Source organism: Myotis myotis, unplaced genomic scaffold, assembly GCF_014108235.1.
Source record: "Myotis myotis isolate mMyoMyo1 unplaced genomic scaffold, mMyoMyo1.p scaffold_m19_p_10, whole genome shotgun sequence".
Taxonomy (NCBI): domain Eukaryota; kingdom Metazoa; phylum Chordata; class Mammalia; order Chiroptera; family Vespertilionidae; genus Myotis; species Myotis myotis.
Window position 1 is genome coordinate 31,704,688 of NW_023416314.1, and position 17,114 is coordinate 31,721,801.

Here is a 17,114-nt window from a genome sequence, read left to right on the forward strand (position 1 = left end):
TTGATCTCCAGTAGGGGGCATGCAGGAGGCAACTGATCAATGATTTTCTCTCATCATTGATGTTTCAATCTCTCTCTCCTTCTCCCTTCTTCTCTGAAATCAATGAAAATACAGTAAACAAACAAACAAATAATTTTTCTGATAAAGAAGGATGGATTTTATTTTTACTAATGATTCTTTAGTTTTCCACAGGATTTAGTTTACCTTTGCCTGTTGTAAATGTTTGAAGATTCAAAATAAAATTGTAATACGGCAGTTGCCTTAAGTTTAGTATTGTATTTTATTATATTTGTTGTTAAACATTATTTGCAGTTTATTTCTATTGTTTCTACCACCTCAACTAGGTCTTTGGTAAATAGCATTTAGTGGAAATTATATTTGAATGCAAATACATTATGTTCTTGCCACAAACTTAAAATTACTTTACATCAGCATTGCTATGACTTTGACTATGCATTTTAACTCAACTGCCTAGAAATTCTATTTGGAGAAAAGCTTATCTGACTCTGGCTTTTTACTGGATCTGTGCTATGCCTAAGCTGCTATTATGTGCACATTTATACCCATGTTCTTTGTTATTTTTCTTTAGGATTCCAGACACTTGAATTTTCTGACATCGGAACAAGCTCTAGCTGATTTTGCAGAGTTAATCAAACACTTGAAAAGGACAATTCCAGGAGCTGAAAATCAACCTGTCATTGCCCTGGGGGGCTCTTATGGTGGCATGCTTGCAGCCTGGTTCAGGATGAAATATCCTCATATCGTGGTTGGGTAAATGCATTTATGTTGGACATGAGTACTTCTTAATGGTTGTCAAGGCAAACTTAGAGATTTGTTTTGGGTAAAACATGTACCATTCTATTGTACTGAGATTCCTAGTTTCTTTCTCATTTACAACTGTTATTTTTTCACTATTTTTGTTCAGAATCAGTTTCAAATTTAAAACTTGAATTTGGCCTGGCAGGAGTGGCTCAGTTGGGCGAGCATCCTCCCATGCACCGAAAGGTTGCCAGTTTGGTTCCTGATCAGGGCACATACCTGAGTTTGGGGTTTGATTCCCAGTCAGGGACCATAGGGAAGGCAACATCACAGATCAGTATTTCTCTTTTCCTCCCTGTCTCCCTTCCTCTCTCTAAACATGTCTTCAGGTGAGAATTAAAACAAAATTAACCAATAAAAACTTGAATTTGATGAGTTTCTTTTTCCCATCTTTTCTCTTTCATTATTTTATTACCATTTAGAGCTCTTGCAGCCTCTGCCCCTATCTGGCAGTTTGAAGATATAGTACCTTGCGGTGTATTTATGAAAATTGTAACTACGGATTTTAAGAGAAGTGGCCCAAATTGTTCAGAGAGCATCCAAAGTTCCTGGGATGCCATTAATCGACTCACAAGAAATGGTAAGCTTTAATTAAGAGAATAAAATAATGTGGTGTTTTTTTGTTTTTTTTTCCTTTCACTTGTTAAATTCCACATTTCACACATTTTCTAGAAACTTTTAAGTATAACATACATATTTAAATATAACATTCTGAAAAGCACACAAATCAAAATACATTGCTTGATGAATTTTCACAAAGCAAATATGTTGTATAATTAGCATCTAGATCAAGAAATCCTCTCAGAAGTCCTCTTGTGCCCTTTCTATCAAAAGGGCACTATCTTGGCATTTCCCAGGCTAATCACTATCCTGACTTCTAAAACCATAACTTGATTTTGCTTGCTCTTGAATTTTTTAGTCATTGGAATTGCATAGTATGTCTTTTTGTGTGTGTGTGTGCTGTCTTTTGTCAATGCTTTATTTGTCAGACACATCCTTTTATTTAGTTGTAGTTTGTGCCTTTTCATTGCTCTATACTATAGAAAAGTTACGCTTGATTTTTTATTCATTTCCATAGTATCTTTAAAATAGGGACTAATTAAAAGTATGCATTCTGGTAAACTCCAGAGGATTGGCAACTTGTCTATCTGGGATTATGCAGTTGCTCTAAAAACATCTTATGGATGTTGAAAAAATATTCTTGGAGAAGTGGTGTAGAAGGTTGAGTTTTCTAAAATATCAAATGAAGAATCTATAAAACCTTATGTTGAATAGTGCTTCGTATGTTTCATCATTCCCAGGTACTGGCATGGATTGGCTTTCTGAAGCCCTTCACTTATGTACACCATTAAAAAATGCTCAGGATGTTCAACATTTGAAAGATTGGATCTCTGAAACCTGGGTAAATCTGGCAATGGTGGACTACCCTTACGAATCTAACTTTTTACAGCCTTTGCCTGCTTGGCCAATCAAGGTAACAGGAAAATGTCCTTTCCTCAATCATTTTCAATAACATACTTTTCCATTTTTGTGTGTGTGCATTCCCTGACGTCCAGTATCAATGGACATCTCAGTGACAAAGGGACTCTGGAGTACTCAAATCTGGTCAGGAATCCTGGCTTCTGCTGTCACATTCCGGTTACTCAACCTTGGACATGTGACTGAACTTTTTGGAACCTCAGTTTCTTCATATGAATAATAGAGATAAAATGCAAAGATTACAGAGTTATACAAATTAGAAATGAGACCAATAGTTGCTGTTAATGGGATAATTATCATGTGTCAAGTCCTGTGCTATGCACTTAGCATATTCAATTTATTTAATCTTTGTGATGTATGTGAGACACATAGAGCTATATAATATATGGTCAGTGTTTAATGAGTGGGAGCTGCTCTCATAACAAACTATGTTCAGTTGACTACTTATGTATTCTAAGTGCTACATACATCATAAAGGGGTGATCCACATGCAGCAAGGTAGAGTGGAAAAAACACTGACTGGATCTTTGATCCAGAACTACCACATAGCAGCTGTGTGATCTTAGGCAAGGCTCTCTTCTTCCAAGCCTCCATGTCTTCCTCTGCAGAACGGAATAATGGTACTTACATTCTCCATGGGACTGTGCTGAGGATCAGATAAAATACTGGATGTGAAAACACTCTGGAAAGTGTAATACATTTTAGGGTTCTTGTATACCAAAATTCATCATTGTATATGTTCTTTTTTTAAAAAATTTTATTTTAATTGATTTCAGAGAGGAAGGGAGAGGGAGAGAGAGAGACAGAAACATCAATGATGAGAGAGAATCATCGATCAGCTGCCTCCTGCACATCCCCTACTGGGATCAAGCCCACAACCCAGGCATGTGCCCTTGGCCGGAATCGAACCTGGGACCCTTCAGTCTGCAGGCCGATGCTCTATCCACTGAGCCAAACCAGCTAGGGCTGTATATGTTCTTTTTAAACCATTCATTTGTAAAGAACATTCCTCTTAGTTTTAAAAGCAAAGGGCAGCCAACTTGATGGTTATTAGGTATAGAGAATATGGCTGACTCTACAGCCAGAATGAGTGCTGGAAATGTGAATAGAATTGGTAATATGAGAACCAGGTTTCAAAGCACTTTTAATATAACTGTCCCTTTAAGCTATTAAATGTACGCCTTGCTTAAAACTTTGTAACTTAAATGGAACAAGGTCATTTGCTATTAGAGATATTTATCTTTATCTACAAAGTTGAATAATGATAAATCAATAAATAAGTAAATAAATAATAAAAAGTGGAGTGATTAGTGGGTGTCTTACACATAGCAGGCCAGAGGTAAATGTGTACAGAATTAAACTGAATTTTGATAATACAAAATTATTTAAAAGAGGAGATCTCTCTCATGAATCAAAATAATGAGAAAAACTAAATCTGAACCAGTCTCCATATACTATGTCTATGTGGTAATAATGCCTTATCATTTTACTGTTTATAAAGCACTTTCATATACACTATCTCATTTATTCCTCACAAAAATACTGTGAGAAAAAGAGGTATAATCCCAGTTTTATGGAGAGGAAATTTAAGCTCATCAAAGAGGGTGGTGGATGTGGGATTTGAACTCAGGTCTCCCATTGTTCAAAGCCTAGGATCTAATCTAGCACATTGTACTGGAGTAGAAGACTTGACTAAAGGTTTGGGTTGATTGCTGGCCATAGTGTGACAGCTATCAGATTTAATTCTGTATTCTGTATACAAAGTAAGAATTACATCTGCATCTTTACACCCACCTGAAGAACAAATGAATTATTAGATGGTTAGAACATGGGGAATTCTCTTGTTATTTCTTGTTATATCTAGTAAATATTTTAGGTTTTGTGGGCCATATGGTTTCTGTCACAGGTGTAGCAAGAAAGTAGCAGAAAGTAGCCATACACATATGTAAATGAATTATGATGATTGTGTTTCAATATTACTTAGTATTTATAAAACAGGAATTGGGCTGGATTTGGCCTGGGGGCTGTAGTTTGCCAATATGATTTAGAAAAAAGGTATGATACACTTCTTTTGTTTGTTTATGATTTGGAACAGTGAATAGTCTAACTTTGGTTTTCTCCCCATTTCTTTAATGTTCTTTTTGAGATATCTTTCTATTGAGTCTTAAATGTAAATAAATATTCCTTTTTTCTCTCTCTTAAATAATCACTCAAACTTAATGGAATATATCTCAAATGTTTTGTCATCTGTTTTTGATTTAGCACAATCCTTCTTTTATCTTTTGTATATATACAGTATAAAAATTTATTTTTTAGGGCAAAATAACTTTGTGTCTGTCCCAAATCATCTTTTATTTTTATTTTTTTATCCAGGACTAGTTCTTGTAATTTTCTTCAATTATTTCTTACTGACTTTATCCTTCTTTTGGCATATTAAGAATTTTTTGATTGCTTATGATACATTTATGATTCTGTTTCTTGTCTGAACTGCACCCAAAATAAACTTCTCTCTGTTTCTTGCTTGAGAAACTTTGATTGACTACATCTGTCTTCGGTTTCATCCTGATTTCAGAATTTTTCCACTACTTGTCTTCCTCCCAAACTTTTAGCTTCAGATCACTTTCTTTCACTGTTCATTCTATTTCTCCTTTCTTGACCCCCCTCTCTGTTCTCCCCACCCATTAATCCCTGGAACATTACCCAGTTGGAGACGGCTCTTTCACTTGGATAGTTCCATTTAACTAGGACTCCTCCTCCCTCTGATACACTTCCTCCTTTTTAAAGGGCTGACAAACAGCCATCCTTTTCTTTTCTTTTTTCCTTTAAAGCGTCCATTTCATTTTTTAAATTAAATTTATAGGAGTGACACTGATTAATAAGATTATGTGGTTTCTAGTGTACATTTCTATGGTACATTACCTGTATATTGCATTATGTGCCAACCACCCAAAGTCAAATAATCTTTCATCATCATATTATTTAGCCCCTTTACCCTTTACTAACACCTCCCCTCTTCCCTCTGATAACCACCTCATATTGTTATCTGTGTCTGAGTTTCATTTTTATATCCCATGCAGGCTTAGGATAGTGAGATAATAAGTAACAGTTGAGTTATGAAAAAAAGCAGGTGATTTCCATTTCTGTCTGGACCATGTACAGTTCTGAAGGATCCATAGGCAGCGAATGAATTCAAGTTTTCATCTCAACTCAAGAATCGCTCTTTTTAATTTGTCTTTGGGCTTTGCACATATAGATTCCATTTGCTTTGTTTACTGCTAACAGAAGCTGCAACATTTATGCAGAAATAATCATGGACTTGGCCAATAGGACACCAGGAAGAAGAGAAAAGGGAATTAGAAAACCCCTCTGTCACTTGACTGTTCTGTCAGCATCAAACTAGCTCTCATCTCAGTTTAAGGAGCAGTTTTACAGGGTGCAGCAGAGTTTGTTTATTTTGGAAATGTTTTTTAGCTGATAACTTACCAAATCTTTTAGTTTAGCCTTCTGAGCATGCAGATAGATATTGTGAAATAATAAGACATAAAATAGAAAATCTCTTCCGTTTGTCTTAGTGTTTGGTAATGTATTTGACCTCTCTGGGTGGTTTAAGCCAGTTTAGGTGCATTCAATGAAAAGGGAGCTTTTAATGACAAAACTAATGTGATTAACTGAGTGAGTGTGAGAGGGGTATTGAAACCTTAGAGAATAAAAATCTGTTAGAAAAGCTGAATGTATCTGCTTAATCCTTTCTCTAATGTGGATGGACCATACTCTCTGAGAGGAGATTCGTCTTTTTTTTTTTAAACCTATCTTCTTTCCTTCCTCTTTTAAAAAATGTTCCTTGCCCCCCCTTTTTTTTTCATATTCAAATGCTTATCCTCAGAGATGGGGACACTTAAAGCTTCTGAGCAAATCGTTATCTTTCTTGGGTATTCACAGGCTCAAAGGACAGAAGCTAATATTTGGGTGCAGAGCTGATTAATATGGTACTGAGGGTAGAATGTTCTATCATCTCCACAATTTCTACACTCTTAAAAACCACACGTATTAAAATGGATTCCTAATGCACTTTTAAAGTTTTTCCTGAATGTTTACCTTTGTTTTAGAAAACAGAAAATGAATTTAGTTTGTTCATTTCATGTGATTCTTGAGCCTCACATTGTTTTACAGTGTTCTTCTTACTGTAGCATAATAAAAAAGTCTTATGATTTTATAGTGACACAGAATCCCTTCTAAGTGTTTACTGAAAACAAATAAACTTAGAAAAATATAGTCTAAGAATAAAAGAAATTTGTTTAAAAATTAAGTGTGAAAATAGTCATGGGGATGTAAAGTACAGCCTAGGGAATAGAGTCAATAATGTAATAACTATGTATGGTGCCAGGGGTACAAGACTTACTGGGGAGAATCATTTCCTAAATTATGTAAGTATTTAACTGCTATGCTGTACACCTGAAACAAATATAAAATAATATTGAATGTCAGCTGTAATTGGCAAATATAAATAAATAAGCATGAGATTGCAGGTATATTTAGGCACTGTTTATGTTGTTATTTGTCTCAGACACTGTAACTTTAAAGTTGAATATGTGTATTGTAGTAGTTAAGCTTCAGAGTGAGTCTGTATTTGAATCCCACTTCTGCCACTCTGGCTGTATGGGTTTGAGCAATTCTCTCTCTCTTTTTTTCTCTCTAGCTTTTATTTTCTATTTATTACTATGTATCAAGCCTGTTTAGAAAGTGCTATACTTCGATATAGGTCAGCTTTCACAATTTATAGTATTTGAGAAAACATAGACCTATAAATAAGTCTTTTAAAAAATTCTTTATTGTTTAAAGTATTATATATAGTACTATTTTAAAGTATTATATATAGTACTAGAGGCCCGGTGCATGACATTTGTGCACTCGGGAGGGGGGTTCCCTCAGCCTGGCCTGCACCCTCTCACAGCCTGGGAGCCCTCGGGGGATGTCTGACTGATGGAGCCGGCCTAAGCCAGCAGAAGAACATCCTTAGTGCTGCCACAGAGGCCGGAGAGGACCATTGCGCTTGCCAGCCGTGAGCCTCCCCCCCTCTTTCCCTCTCCCCCTCTTCCCCTCCTCTCCTTCCCCCTCTCCTCCCCCTCTCTTCTCCTCTCCTCTCCTCTGGATCTATTTTTGTTCATCAGTTTATGTTGTTCATTATATTCCACAAATGAGTGAGATCATGCGATATTTATTTTTCTCTGACTGGCTTTTTTCACTTAGCATAATGCTCTCCATGTCCATCTATGCTGTTGTGAGTGGTAAGAGTTCTTTCTTTTACAGCAGCGTAGTATTCCATTTTTAGATGTACCACTATTTTTTAGACCACTCATCTGATGGGCACTTGAACTGTTTCCAAATCTTAGCTATTGTAAATTGTGCTGCTGTAACATAGGATGCATATGTCTTTTGTGATTGGTATTTCTGATTTCTTGGGATATAGTCCTAGAAGTGGGGTTACTGGGTCAAATAGCATTTCCATGTTTAATCTTTTGAGGAAACTCCATACTGTTTTCCACAGTGGCTGCACCAGTCTGCATTCCCAAGCAGTGCACGAGGTTTCCTTTTCTCCACATCCTCGCCAGCACTTGTCGTTTGTTGATTTGTTGATGATAGCCATTCTGACAGGTGTGAGATGGTACCTCATTGTTGTTTTGATTTGCATCTCTCAGAAGATTAGTGATTTTGAGCATGTTTTCATATATCTCTTGGCCTTCTGTATGTCCACTTTTGAAAGGGTCTATTTAAGTCCTTTGCCCATTTTTTGATTGAATTGTTTATCTTCTTTTGGTTAAGTTGTATGAGTTCCCTATAAACTTTGGAGATTAAACCCTTATCAGAGAGAACATTGGCAAATATGTTCTCCCATGCAGTGGGCTTTCTTGTTGTTTTGTTGATGGTTTCTTTTGCTGTGCAGAGGTTTTTTATTTTGATGTAGTCCCATCTGTTTATTTTTTCCTTAGTTTCCATTGCCCTAGGAGCTGTATAGGTAAAAATATTGCTACGACATATGTCTGATATTTTGCTGCCTATGGATTCTTCCAAGATTTTTATGGTTTCCCATCTTACATTTAAGTTATTTATCCATTTTGAGTTTATTTTTGTAATTTGGTGGTCTAGTTTCATTTTTTTTGCATGTATCTGTCCAATTTTCCCACACCTTTTATTGAAGAGACTGTCAACTCCATTTTATAGTCTTCCCTCCTTTGTCAAATATTAATTGAGCATAATGGCTTGGGTTGATTTCTGGGTTCTCTGTTCTGTTCCATTGGTCTATATGTCAGTTCTTGTGCCAATACCAGGCAGTTTTGAGAACAGTGGCTTTGTAATATAGCTTGATATCTGGTATTGTGATCCCTCCAACTTTGTTCTTCTTTCTCAAGATTGCTGTGGCTATTTGGGATCTTTTTTTTATTCCATGTGAATTTTTGGAGAGTTTGTTCTAGGTTTGTGAAATATGGTGTTAGTATTTTAATGGGGATTGCATTAAATCTGTAGATTGCTTTGGGTAGTATGGACATTTTAATGATATTGATTCTACCAATCCGTGAACACGTTAATTCTTCTATTTGTTTATATCTCCCTCTATCTCTTTTTTTAGTGTCCTATAGTTTTTGAATACAGGTCTTTTATCTCCTTAGTTAAGTTTATTCCTAGGTATCTTAATTTTTTTGTGTGTGCAATGGTAAACGGGATTGTTTTTGTTGTTTCTCTTTCGGTGAGTTCATTATTGGTGTATCAAAAAGCCATAGATTTCTGGGTGTTAATTTTGTATCCTGCTACATTGCCAAATTCGTTTATTAAATCTAGTAGTTTTTTATGGAGTCTTTAGGGCTTTCTATGTATAAAATCATGTCATCTGCGAATAATGACAGTTTTACTTCTTCTTTTCCAATTTGGATGCCTTTTATTTCTTCTTCTTGTCTGATCTGAGCAATTCTCTTAAAACCATTGTGTGTTTTAGTTTCTTTATCTGTGAACTGGGGATAATAGTCATTGTAATGCTTATTAGCGTCATTATGAAGATTTAATAGGACCAGGTGTATAGTAAGCACTAAGTCAATGCTAGTGCAAAGGAACAACTATTTTTATTACTATATAATATCAGGGAAACGGATTGTTATACCAGGCTCAGTGTTTGGCTCAGTGTTTGGCTCAGTGGCTAGAGCATCGGCCTGTGGACTGAAAGGTCCCAGGTTCGATTCTGGTCAAAGGCATGTACCTTGGTTGCGGGCACATCCCCAGTAGGAGGTGTGCAGGAGGCAGCTGATCGATGTTTCTAACTCTCTATCCCTCTCCCTTCCTATCTGTAAAAAATCAATAAAATATATATTTTTTTAAAAAATAAAAATAAATAAATAAATAAATTGTGAGCTTGTTTCTTCCTGCAGACTGTCATTATATGTTTCTTCCTGGGTCATTATAGGGAAAGTACTGACCTCAAGAAACATTCAGTAGTTATACTAGCAGCCTCAGCCTCAGTTACCCCCATATAAATGAGTTTATGGCCTTATGCAGTGTCTCATGTAGAAATTGTTTAGAAGATGGTATTTGTTAGTGTCCATAAAATAAATAGGAAATATGGTACAGGGGCTATATTGGTGTTGAGTATTTTGGATGGAAGTGGTTGGCAGCGACTCTGTCCTTATTGTCTGATTAGATCACAGCCTTCAAGTCAACAATCCACAGACTAAGTGCTTGCCCTTATCAGGTGGGTAATATCTACAAATTATCATGCTTAAGTTGAAGTCTTATATGAAATTGAACCAAATATGCCAATATTTGACTGTGTTTGACTTATTAACATGGCAATTTCATAGGGTTCAGCCTTCACATAGTGTTTTGTGCATTCTATAAGTCTTTAATAAAATAAAAGTATATGAATATCTCTTTTTTAATTACTACAGTCTTTGACTAAGTATGGGACTAATGTTGAGGTTTTGCTGGTATGACTTCAGTATTTTTTGGAAAGCTTTATTTACTTTTTGCTACCAAAATTGTTAAGGAAAGGCATAGAGATATGTAGATATTCTGTTTTGTTTTGTTTTTATGCTAGAGAATAATGCTTGAACTTACAGTCTCTTTGAGATAGAAAGGAACTAATTTTGAACCACCTAAAATAACAACATTCCCTTAGTGAATTTGCCAATATTTTTCCAAAAAAATTTTAAGTGATATTATTTTGGCTTCTACTAGCATATTAGTATGCCAGGATTCTTGTTCCAGCATCTAGAAGGGTTCAGCAATCTGGAGAAGGTGCTGTGTGTAACTTAATAAAGAGTCCAGAGACGAAACATAATTTTGAAAGGCATTATTGGGAGTCAGAGAAGACTTAGCTAAAGGAACTAAGTTCTCCTCATCTCAGGACCCCTCCTTGCCTTTTTTTTTTTAAAATATATTTTATTGATTTTTTAAAGAGAGGAAGGGAGAGGGATAAAGAGTTAGAAACATCAATGAGAGAGAAACATCGACCAGCCGCCTCCTGCACACTTCCTACTGGGGATGTGCCTGCAACCAAGGTACATGCCCTTGTCCGGAATCGAACCTGGGACCTTTCAGTCCTCAGGCAGACACTCTATCTATCCACTGAGCCAAACCGGTTTGGTGACCCCTTGCTTTTTATTAACACAAATTGTCCTAAGGCCAGGCAGAGATATACACATCAAAGGGTAAGGTTTCCATATACACAAGCATTGTCAGAATGAGGGAATTAGCCTGCGGCTGTTGAGGTGTTTGGCCAGTAGGAGGCAATAACATGCAGATTGAGATGTCCTTAGCTGTCTGGCAGCAAGCAATCATCCCTTTTCAGGTTTGGGGAAATGCCCTTTAGCCACTCCAGATTCAGCCCTTGCTGACATGCTGGAATTGGCTTGGCATTGGTAGACTTATAAATGGGTACTTCCTTTCTATAGGGTAATTTGATAGGATGTTGCAAAGGCCTTAAAGATGTTTATTTCCTTTGAACCAGTACTTTCTCTCAAGAAAAGAATTAAGGATATATGTAAACATTTATTCCCAAGTATGTTTATTGTAGGCTTATTTGTAATAAAGATTGAGAATGATACAGATGACCAATTGTAGGGTTTCTTTAATTTTCCTCAACTTCCCATCCTGATTGTTCCTCTCTGGACTCTCATGTTAGTCAGTGTCCTTCTTAAAGTGTGGTGCTCAGAAGCGGACTGAATATTTTAAGGGTGCTCTGACCTCATAGTGGACAGCAAGCTGGACATGGAATTTCTACTATCAGAGGCCAAGTTTAAGACCATGATCTTCTTTCTCTTTGTGTAACTGGAGCTGCCCAAACACTAAGTATTGTCAAGCGGTGCCGGTCCCCAGCCTTGCTTGTGTCTTTTAAGGAGTGACAGTAACTGCTATTTGTAGAGATGGCTATTCATGGGGACTCCTTTTCTTCACCTGACAGAGGCCCAGTGTTCTAGTGCTGAGAGGGGATCTGATGCCAACATGTGAGTCATGCTCACTTGCGACTGTTCTTTAACAGAGTTTGAGGCCACTTGATGCTGCACGTCAGCACCGCATTCCCTGCCCAGTTTGCACTGTCACCCTGCCTCATCTACCATGCTGTGCTTGAACATAATGCTCTTCTCTGCGTGCCATGTGTTTACTCTGTAGTTTTGTGCTGCATTTTGAAAGAGCTGAATCCACTGATGGTGTCCACATATAGGAAAGAATGCTGATCAACTGTTGGAAATAGGTAGTTTAATGAATTCTGTGATTGGTTCTTGATTTCCATATTTTCTTGGTTATTTCTGATTGGTATATTTCTTAGGAACATTTTCTGAGAAAAATGCTATACAATTAGGTTTTGGTTTTTTTTTACTTGCCATGAATAATTGAGAGTTGTCAGAATAGTAAAACACTATTTTGCCTTTTTTTCTTTGACTTGCATTTACTTATTACTTTAGGCTCAGTAGTTTTATGAGGCTCTCAGTTTAGCATAATTCATTTCTTTATGTATACCCTAAACCCGTGGTCTTCAAACTGTGGCTCACGAGCCACATGTGGCTCTTCGGCCCCTTGAGTGTGGCTCTTCCACAAAATACCACGTGCGGGCACGTACATACAGTACGATTGAAACTTCATGGCCCATGCGCAGAAGTCGGTTTTCGGCCTGGGCGAGTCTATTTTGAAGAAGTACTGTTGATATTTGGCTCTATTGACTAATGAGTTTGCCGACCACTGCCCTAAACCTTGGTGTATGGCCTCACAGTTACTTTTTTAAGGTACAGTATGTCCAGTTATTTGTACATCTTAATTTATGACTTTTCTCACACTCAATATTATCAAAAACTTACTGGGAAAATGCATACTCCATCTCCCTTTTGGCAAGTCACATTGTAATTAAGCATGTTACAGACTCAGAGAAATCCCCCAGTCAAGCAAACTTTGTGTTTGCTAATACATTTCCTAAAATTTCCTAAAACCTTTTATTTCACACAGTATCATTTAACATTGCATAGAAATATTGTTGTGCTGAATACATTTGCGGAGAGGCATTTAATTTTTTCTGTAATTCATTTTCTCTGTCTCAAGTTTCCCTTTTTCCAGGCAAGTGTTACTGGAAGCTGGTTGTAGGCAGAACTGTGCTGAGAGACTGTGTTTGTTTGTGGCCACTTACTCCTTTCTCAGTGTCCTCCTTTCCTGACTGGGAGCATATGCCCAGACCAGGTCTGGTGGCTCCTCCTGCCCAGAATCTCTCTCTAAAGTGGGGTAACTGAGTTCCTTTATTCCAGGCTTCTTCTTTTCTGGATTCATCTATTTTTTTTTTTTTTTTTGTCAGAACTTGCCTATTATATAGATATTTTATTTGAAATGAGAAAGGACCAGATCATTAAATTCATGTGAAGGTATTAATAGAAGATGGAAACGTAATGTGTTTCCCTTGCCTTTGGGGCTCTTTGCAGTTTTATAGGGGATACAACCTAAGCTCTGTGACATGAGTAAGATGTATATTTTATGACCAGAGACATCTGGTGTTGAATCTAGTGTTATGCCCAGATTTCAAGATCCCCAAAAAACCACGCCAGGGAGCCAGTCCGATGCAAAAGCAGAGGGTCCTGTATTGAGCTAGCTAACTCGACCCTGCCTCCCGGCTGACGCAGCGACCGGAAGCAGAATGCCACTCGTGAGAATATCAGGGCTTTAATAGCGAGGGGAGGGGAGCTGACTGTGGGCCCTGCTGATTGGCCAGGCGCAAGTCGGGTCTTGTTACACAGGATGTGGTCATCTCTATGGCGCTCATGTCCCTTGATTGTCATTGGTTAGTTTAAAGAAATCCCGACTTCCGGGAAGAAGGTACTTTCCTGAGCACATGGCAGCTGCCCCAACATGGAGGATCCGGGGTAAGATGGAAGGCATAGCCCTTGCCCTTTCATTCCCCCCTTGTCTTGGAACTTCCGGCTCAATCATGAGATGGACTGCACTTTTATTTCACCATTGCTAGAGGCCCGTAGTGGGCACACAGAACTATCAACTGAACTATTTCTATACACTTAACAAATGGTCCGGTGGAAGGGAAAGAAACCATTTTAGCTTTAACAACTTCTATTGAAATAGGATTTTTCTTCTTCAAATTCCTCCATGGCTATCAAAAAAACAAAAAATAAATCAAGATTAATTTATCTACTGTCCTGATGTTTGCATAAACACAACAAGAATGGTAACTGACTACCTTTGCTGGAATTTCATGGTTGAATCTTAATGTGCCCCATAGGGCCAGGAAGCCAAGCCATCCAGCTGCCATCAGGCCTGCCTGCGGTATCTGCTGAGTTAGGTGAATCCTTCACCTGTAGCAACTCCACCTGAGCCCACGCTCCAGGCTTTAAGGCCCATCTCAGTAGCCCTCCTACTCGTTGCGGCCCAGAGTGTGTGGGGGTTGTGCAGGGATGCAGAGGCATCTTTACTGCTCCCCTTCTACTCCTACCAACCGCCAGTGATGGTAGGGCATGGGCCTGACGCTTCTGCGCCAGCCATCTTCAGGGCTCCCAAGCAGGATACCAGGCTTTCTTTGTGGCATTTTTACTGGCTTCAAGTCTTTAGAGCTCAGACAGGGCTCTTTAAAACATGATACTCCAGTCAAAGTTTTCCGTTAACAAAACCATTATTAGGAACCAGTCTCATTGGATCTATGCAAAGAAAATGCATTGCCATGATTTACTTAGCATTGCCAGATTTCGGAGGAATTACATAAGGAGAAAACCATATTGATCTACTCTAAGATTTTCTGACTTTCCTTGCTAATTCCTTTTCATGGATTTAAAACAAAACAGTAACTACTGGCATTAAACTTTCTTTCTATGCATAATCATGCTTTAGATCTTTTATTCTAAACAGGCCTTTCCCAGCTTTACTACCCCTGACATGGGCATGATGACTCAGGCCTGCAAGCAGTACACAGGCTGCCAACTGTCAATTGTCTTTCAACAGAGACCAAAACCTGATGAGCACCCTTTCCTGCCCAGTTGGGCACCTGCCCTCTTGGCAGCTAGACACCCTTTACTTTTGGGGGTCACCCCACACAGTTCCCTTCCAGGACAGCCAACACACACTCAAACCTGCAAGAGAATTAAAGGTCAATATAACATATCAATACAATGAAACATAATATTGGCATCATGGCCACCTCAGGCAGCCAAATCTTCCGCTACTAAACATGTGATACTAAAGTCTATTTCTGATCTTCCTATGAATTGTCCTTGTCATTTCAGAGCCATGTCCATGAAGGTGCAGGCATTATCTAAATCTATTTAATGTTACCAGCATCACGCAGGTCGAGCACGCCGTAGCTTGAGCTTGAGCGGGTTGCGTTGATCTCGATCGACGCTCCATTTGGTGATGAAGTCTTTCCGGATCATGGAGGGGTCCGCTGACCGGACGTGAATGTGATGAACCCAGGTTGCGACGCTGTCTACCTTGAGAGCAGTGGGGGTTGTCAGCACCACAGTGTAGGGACCCTTCCAACGTGGCTCAAGTGTTTCTCAATGATGCCTTCTGATGTAGACCCAATCTCCTGGTCTGTGTTGATGAGGAGTTGGGGTTGGGCTGGTTTCGTAGATGGCGCGGAGGCGCGGCCAAATGTCCTCGTGCGCCCTCTGGAGCCCTCTTAAGGAAAGAGATAGTTCTTGATTTTCAAATTCAGCGAGTAAGTCAGCTTTAAGGTTAGGAATGATAGGGGGTGGCCTGCCAAACATGATCTCATAGGGAGTAAAGCCCAGGGTGTATGGGGAGTTCCTTACCCGGTAAAGGGCATACGGTAGGAGAGCCACCCAGTCCCCGCCAGTCTCCATGGTTAATTTGGTAAGGGTCTCTTTTAGAGTTCTATTCATTCTCTCTACCTGACCTGAACTCTGGGGCCTATAAGCACAATGTAATTTCCAATTTGCCCCAATAGCCCTGGTTACTACCTCCGTTCCCTGTGAAATAAAGGCTGGCCCGTTGTCGGATCCTATCATAGCAGGAAAACCATACCTGGGTAAGATGTCTTCCAGCAGCTTCTTGGCCACCGTCTGAGCTGTTTCGTGCTTGGTTGGGTATGCCTCTACCCAGCCAGAGAAGGTGTCTATGAACACTAAAAGATATTTATAACCATACTTCCCTGGTTTAATTTCAGTGAAGTCGACCTCCCATTGTGCTCCCGGTTTGGTGCCTCTGAGCCTGGTCCCTCTTTCATTTGATCCGACCCTTGCGTTTGTAAGTTGGCAGGTCTTGCAGGCAGACACAACCTGATCTATCTTGATATTCTGCTGGTGAATTTTGATCCTGGCATGTTGGATTAAGTCCTTCATTTTCCGGGTTCCCAGGTGAGTGGATTGGTGCATATGTTTTAATATCGTGTCCCCGAGCCAGTCTGGCAGTATAAGTTCTCCTTCTGGTGTATGCCACCATCCTTTTATTTCCTGGGCTCTGGGGAGCTTTCTGATACGTTGCAACTCTTCCTGGGAGTACTTGGGCTGGTCTGGTAAGACTGGGTCCCCTGGGTCTGGTAGTTGTAAGGCCATGGTAGGGACCGAGGTAAGGGCTACTGCCTTTGCAGCCTGGTCAGCCTTTTGGTTGCCTTTTGCTACCGGGTCATCAGCTTTTTGGTGTCCCTGGCAGTGGATTATGGCTAACTTGGCAGGAAGCCATAAGGCTGTGAGCAGGTCGAGGATTTCCTGCTTATTTTTTATTGTCTGTCCCTCTGCTGTCAATAGCCCTCTCTCCTGGTAGATTGCCCCGTGAACATGAGCTGTAGCAAATGCATAACGGCTGTCTGTGTAAACGTTAAGCCGTTTTCCAGCCCCCAGTGTCAGTGCCTTGGTGAGTGCAGTGAGTTCTGCTCGCTGAGCTGATGTCCCAGGGGGCAGAGCCTCCGCCCACACAGTGTTCATGTCTGTGACCACCGCTGCACCCGCGTACCTGCACCCATTCTGCACGAAGCTGCTTCCATCCGTGAACCAGGTGGCCTCTGCATCCGGGAGGGGCCGATCGGTCAAGTCCTTCCGAAGTCCATGTACCTGCTCCAGAATTCCCACACAGTCATATAGTGGGGCATCTAGGTCAGGGTCAGGTAGCAGGGTAGCAGGGTTGAGGGCCGCACTGGGATGGAACCGTACTCTAGGGGGGTTGAGCAGCAAGCTTTGATAGTGGGTCATGCGAGCATTGCTCATCCACCTATCAGGAGGTTGTTTTAGGACCCCTTCAATGGCATGCAGGGTTGTGATCCAGATCTCCTGTCCCAGGGTCAGTTTGTCAGCATCCTTGACTAAGAGCGCGATTGCCGCAATGATTCTTAGGCA

The 17,114-nt window shown here is 39.5% G+C and overlaps 1 protein-coding gene across 3 annotated transcripts in view; it reads left to right on the forward strand.

Annotated features, from left to right (window-relative positions):
* LOC118664579 (prolylcarboxypeptidase) overlaps positions 1-17,114 on the forward strand; it is a 73,580-nt gene that overhangs the window by 40,154 nt on the left and 16,312 nt on the right. For all 3 annotated transcript variants that reach the window (XM_036324844.1, XM_036324843.1, XM_036324845.1), the window contains exons 5-7: positions 590-771; positions 1,242-1,399; positions 2,121-2,293. In XM_036324844.1, the coding sequence (XP_036180737.1) occupies positions 590-771; positions 1,242-1,399; positions 2,121-2,293 (513 nt within the window). The remainder of the gene's footprint in view (positions 1-589; positions 772-1,241; positions 1,400-2,120; positions 2,294-17,114) is intronic.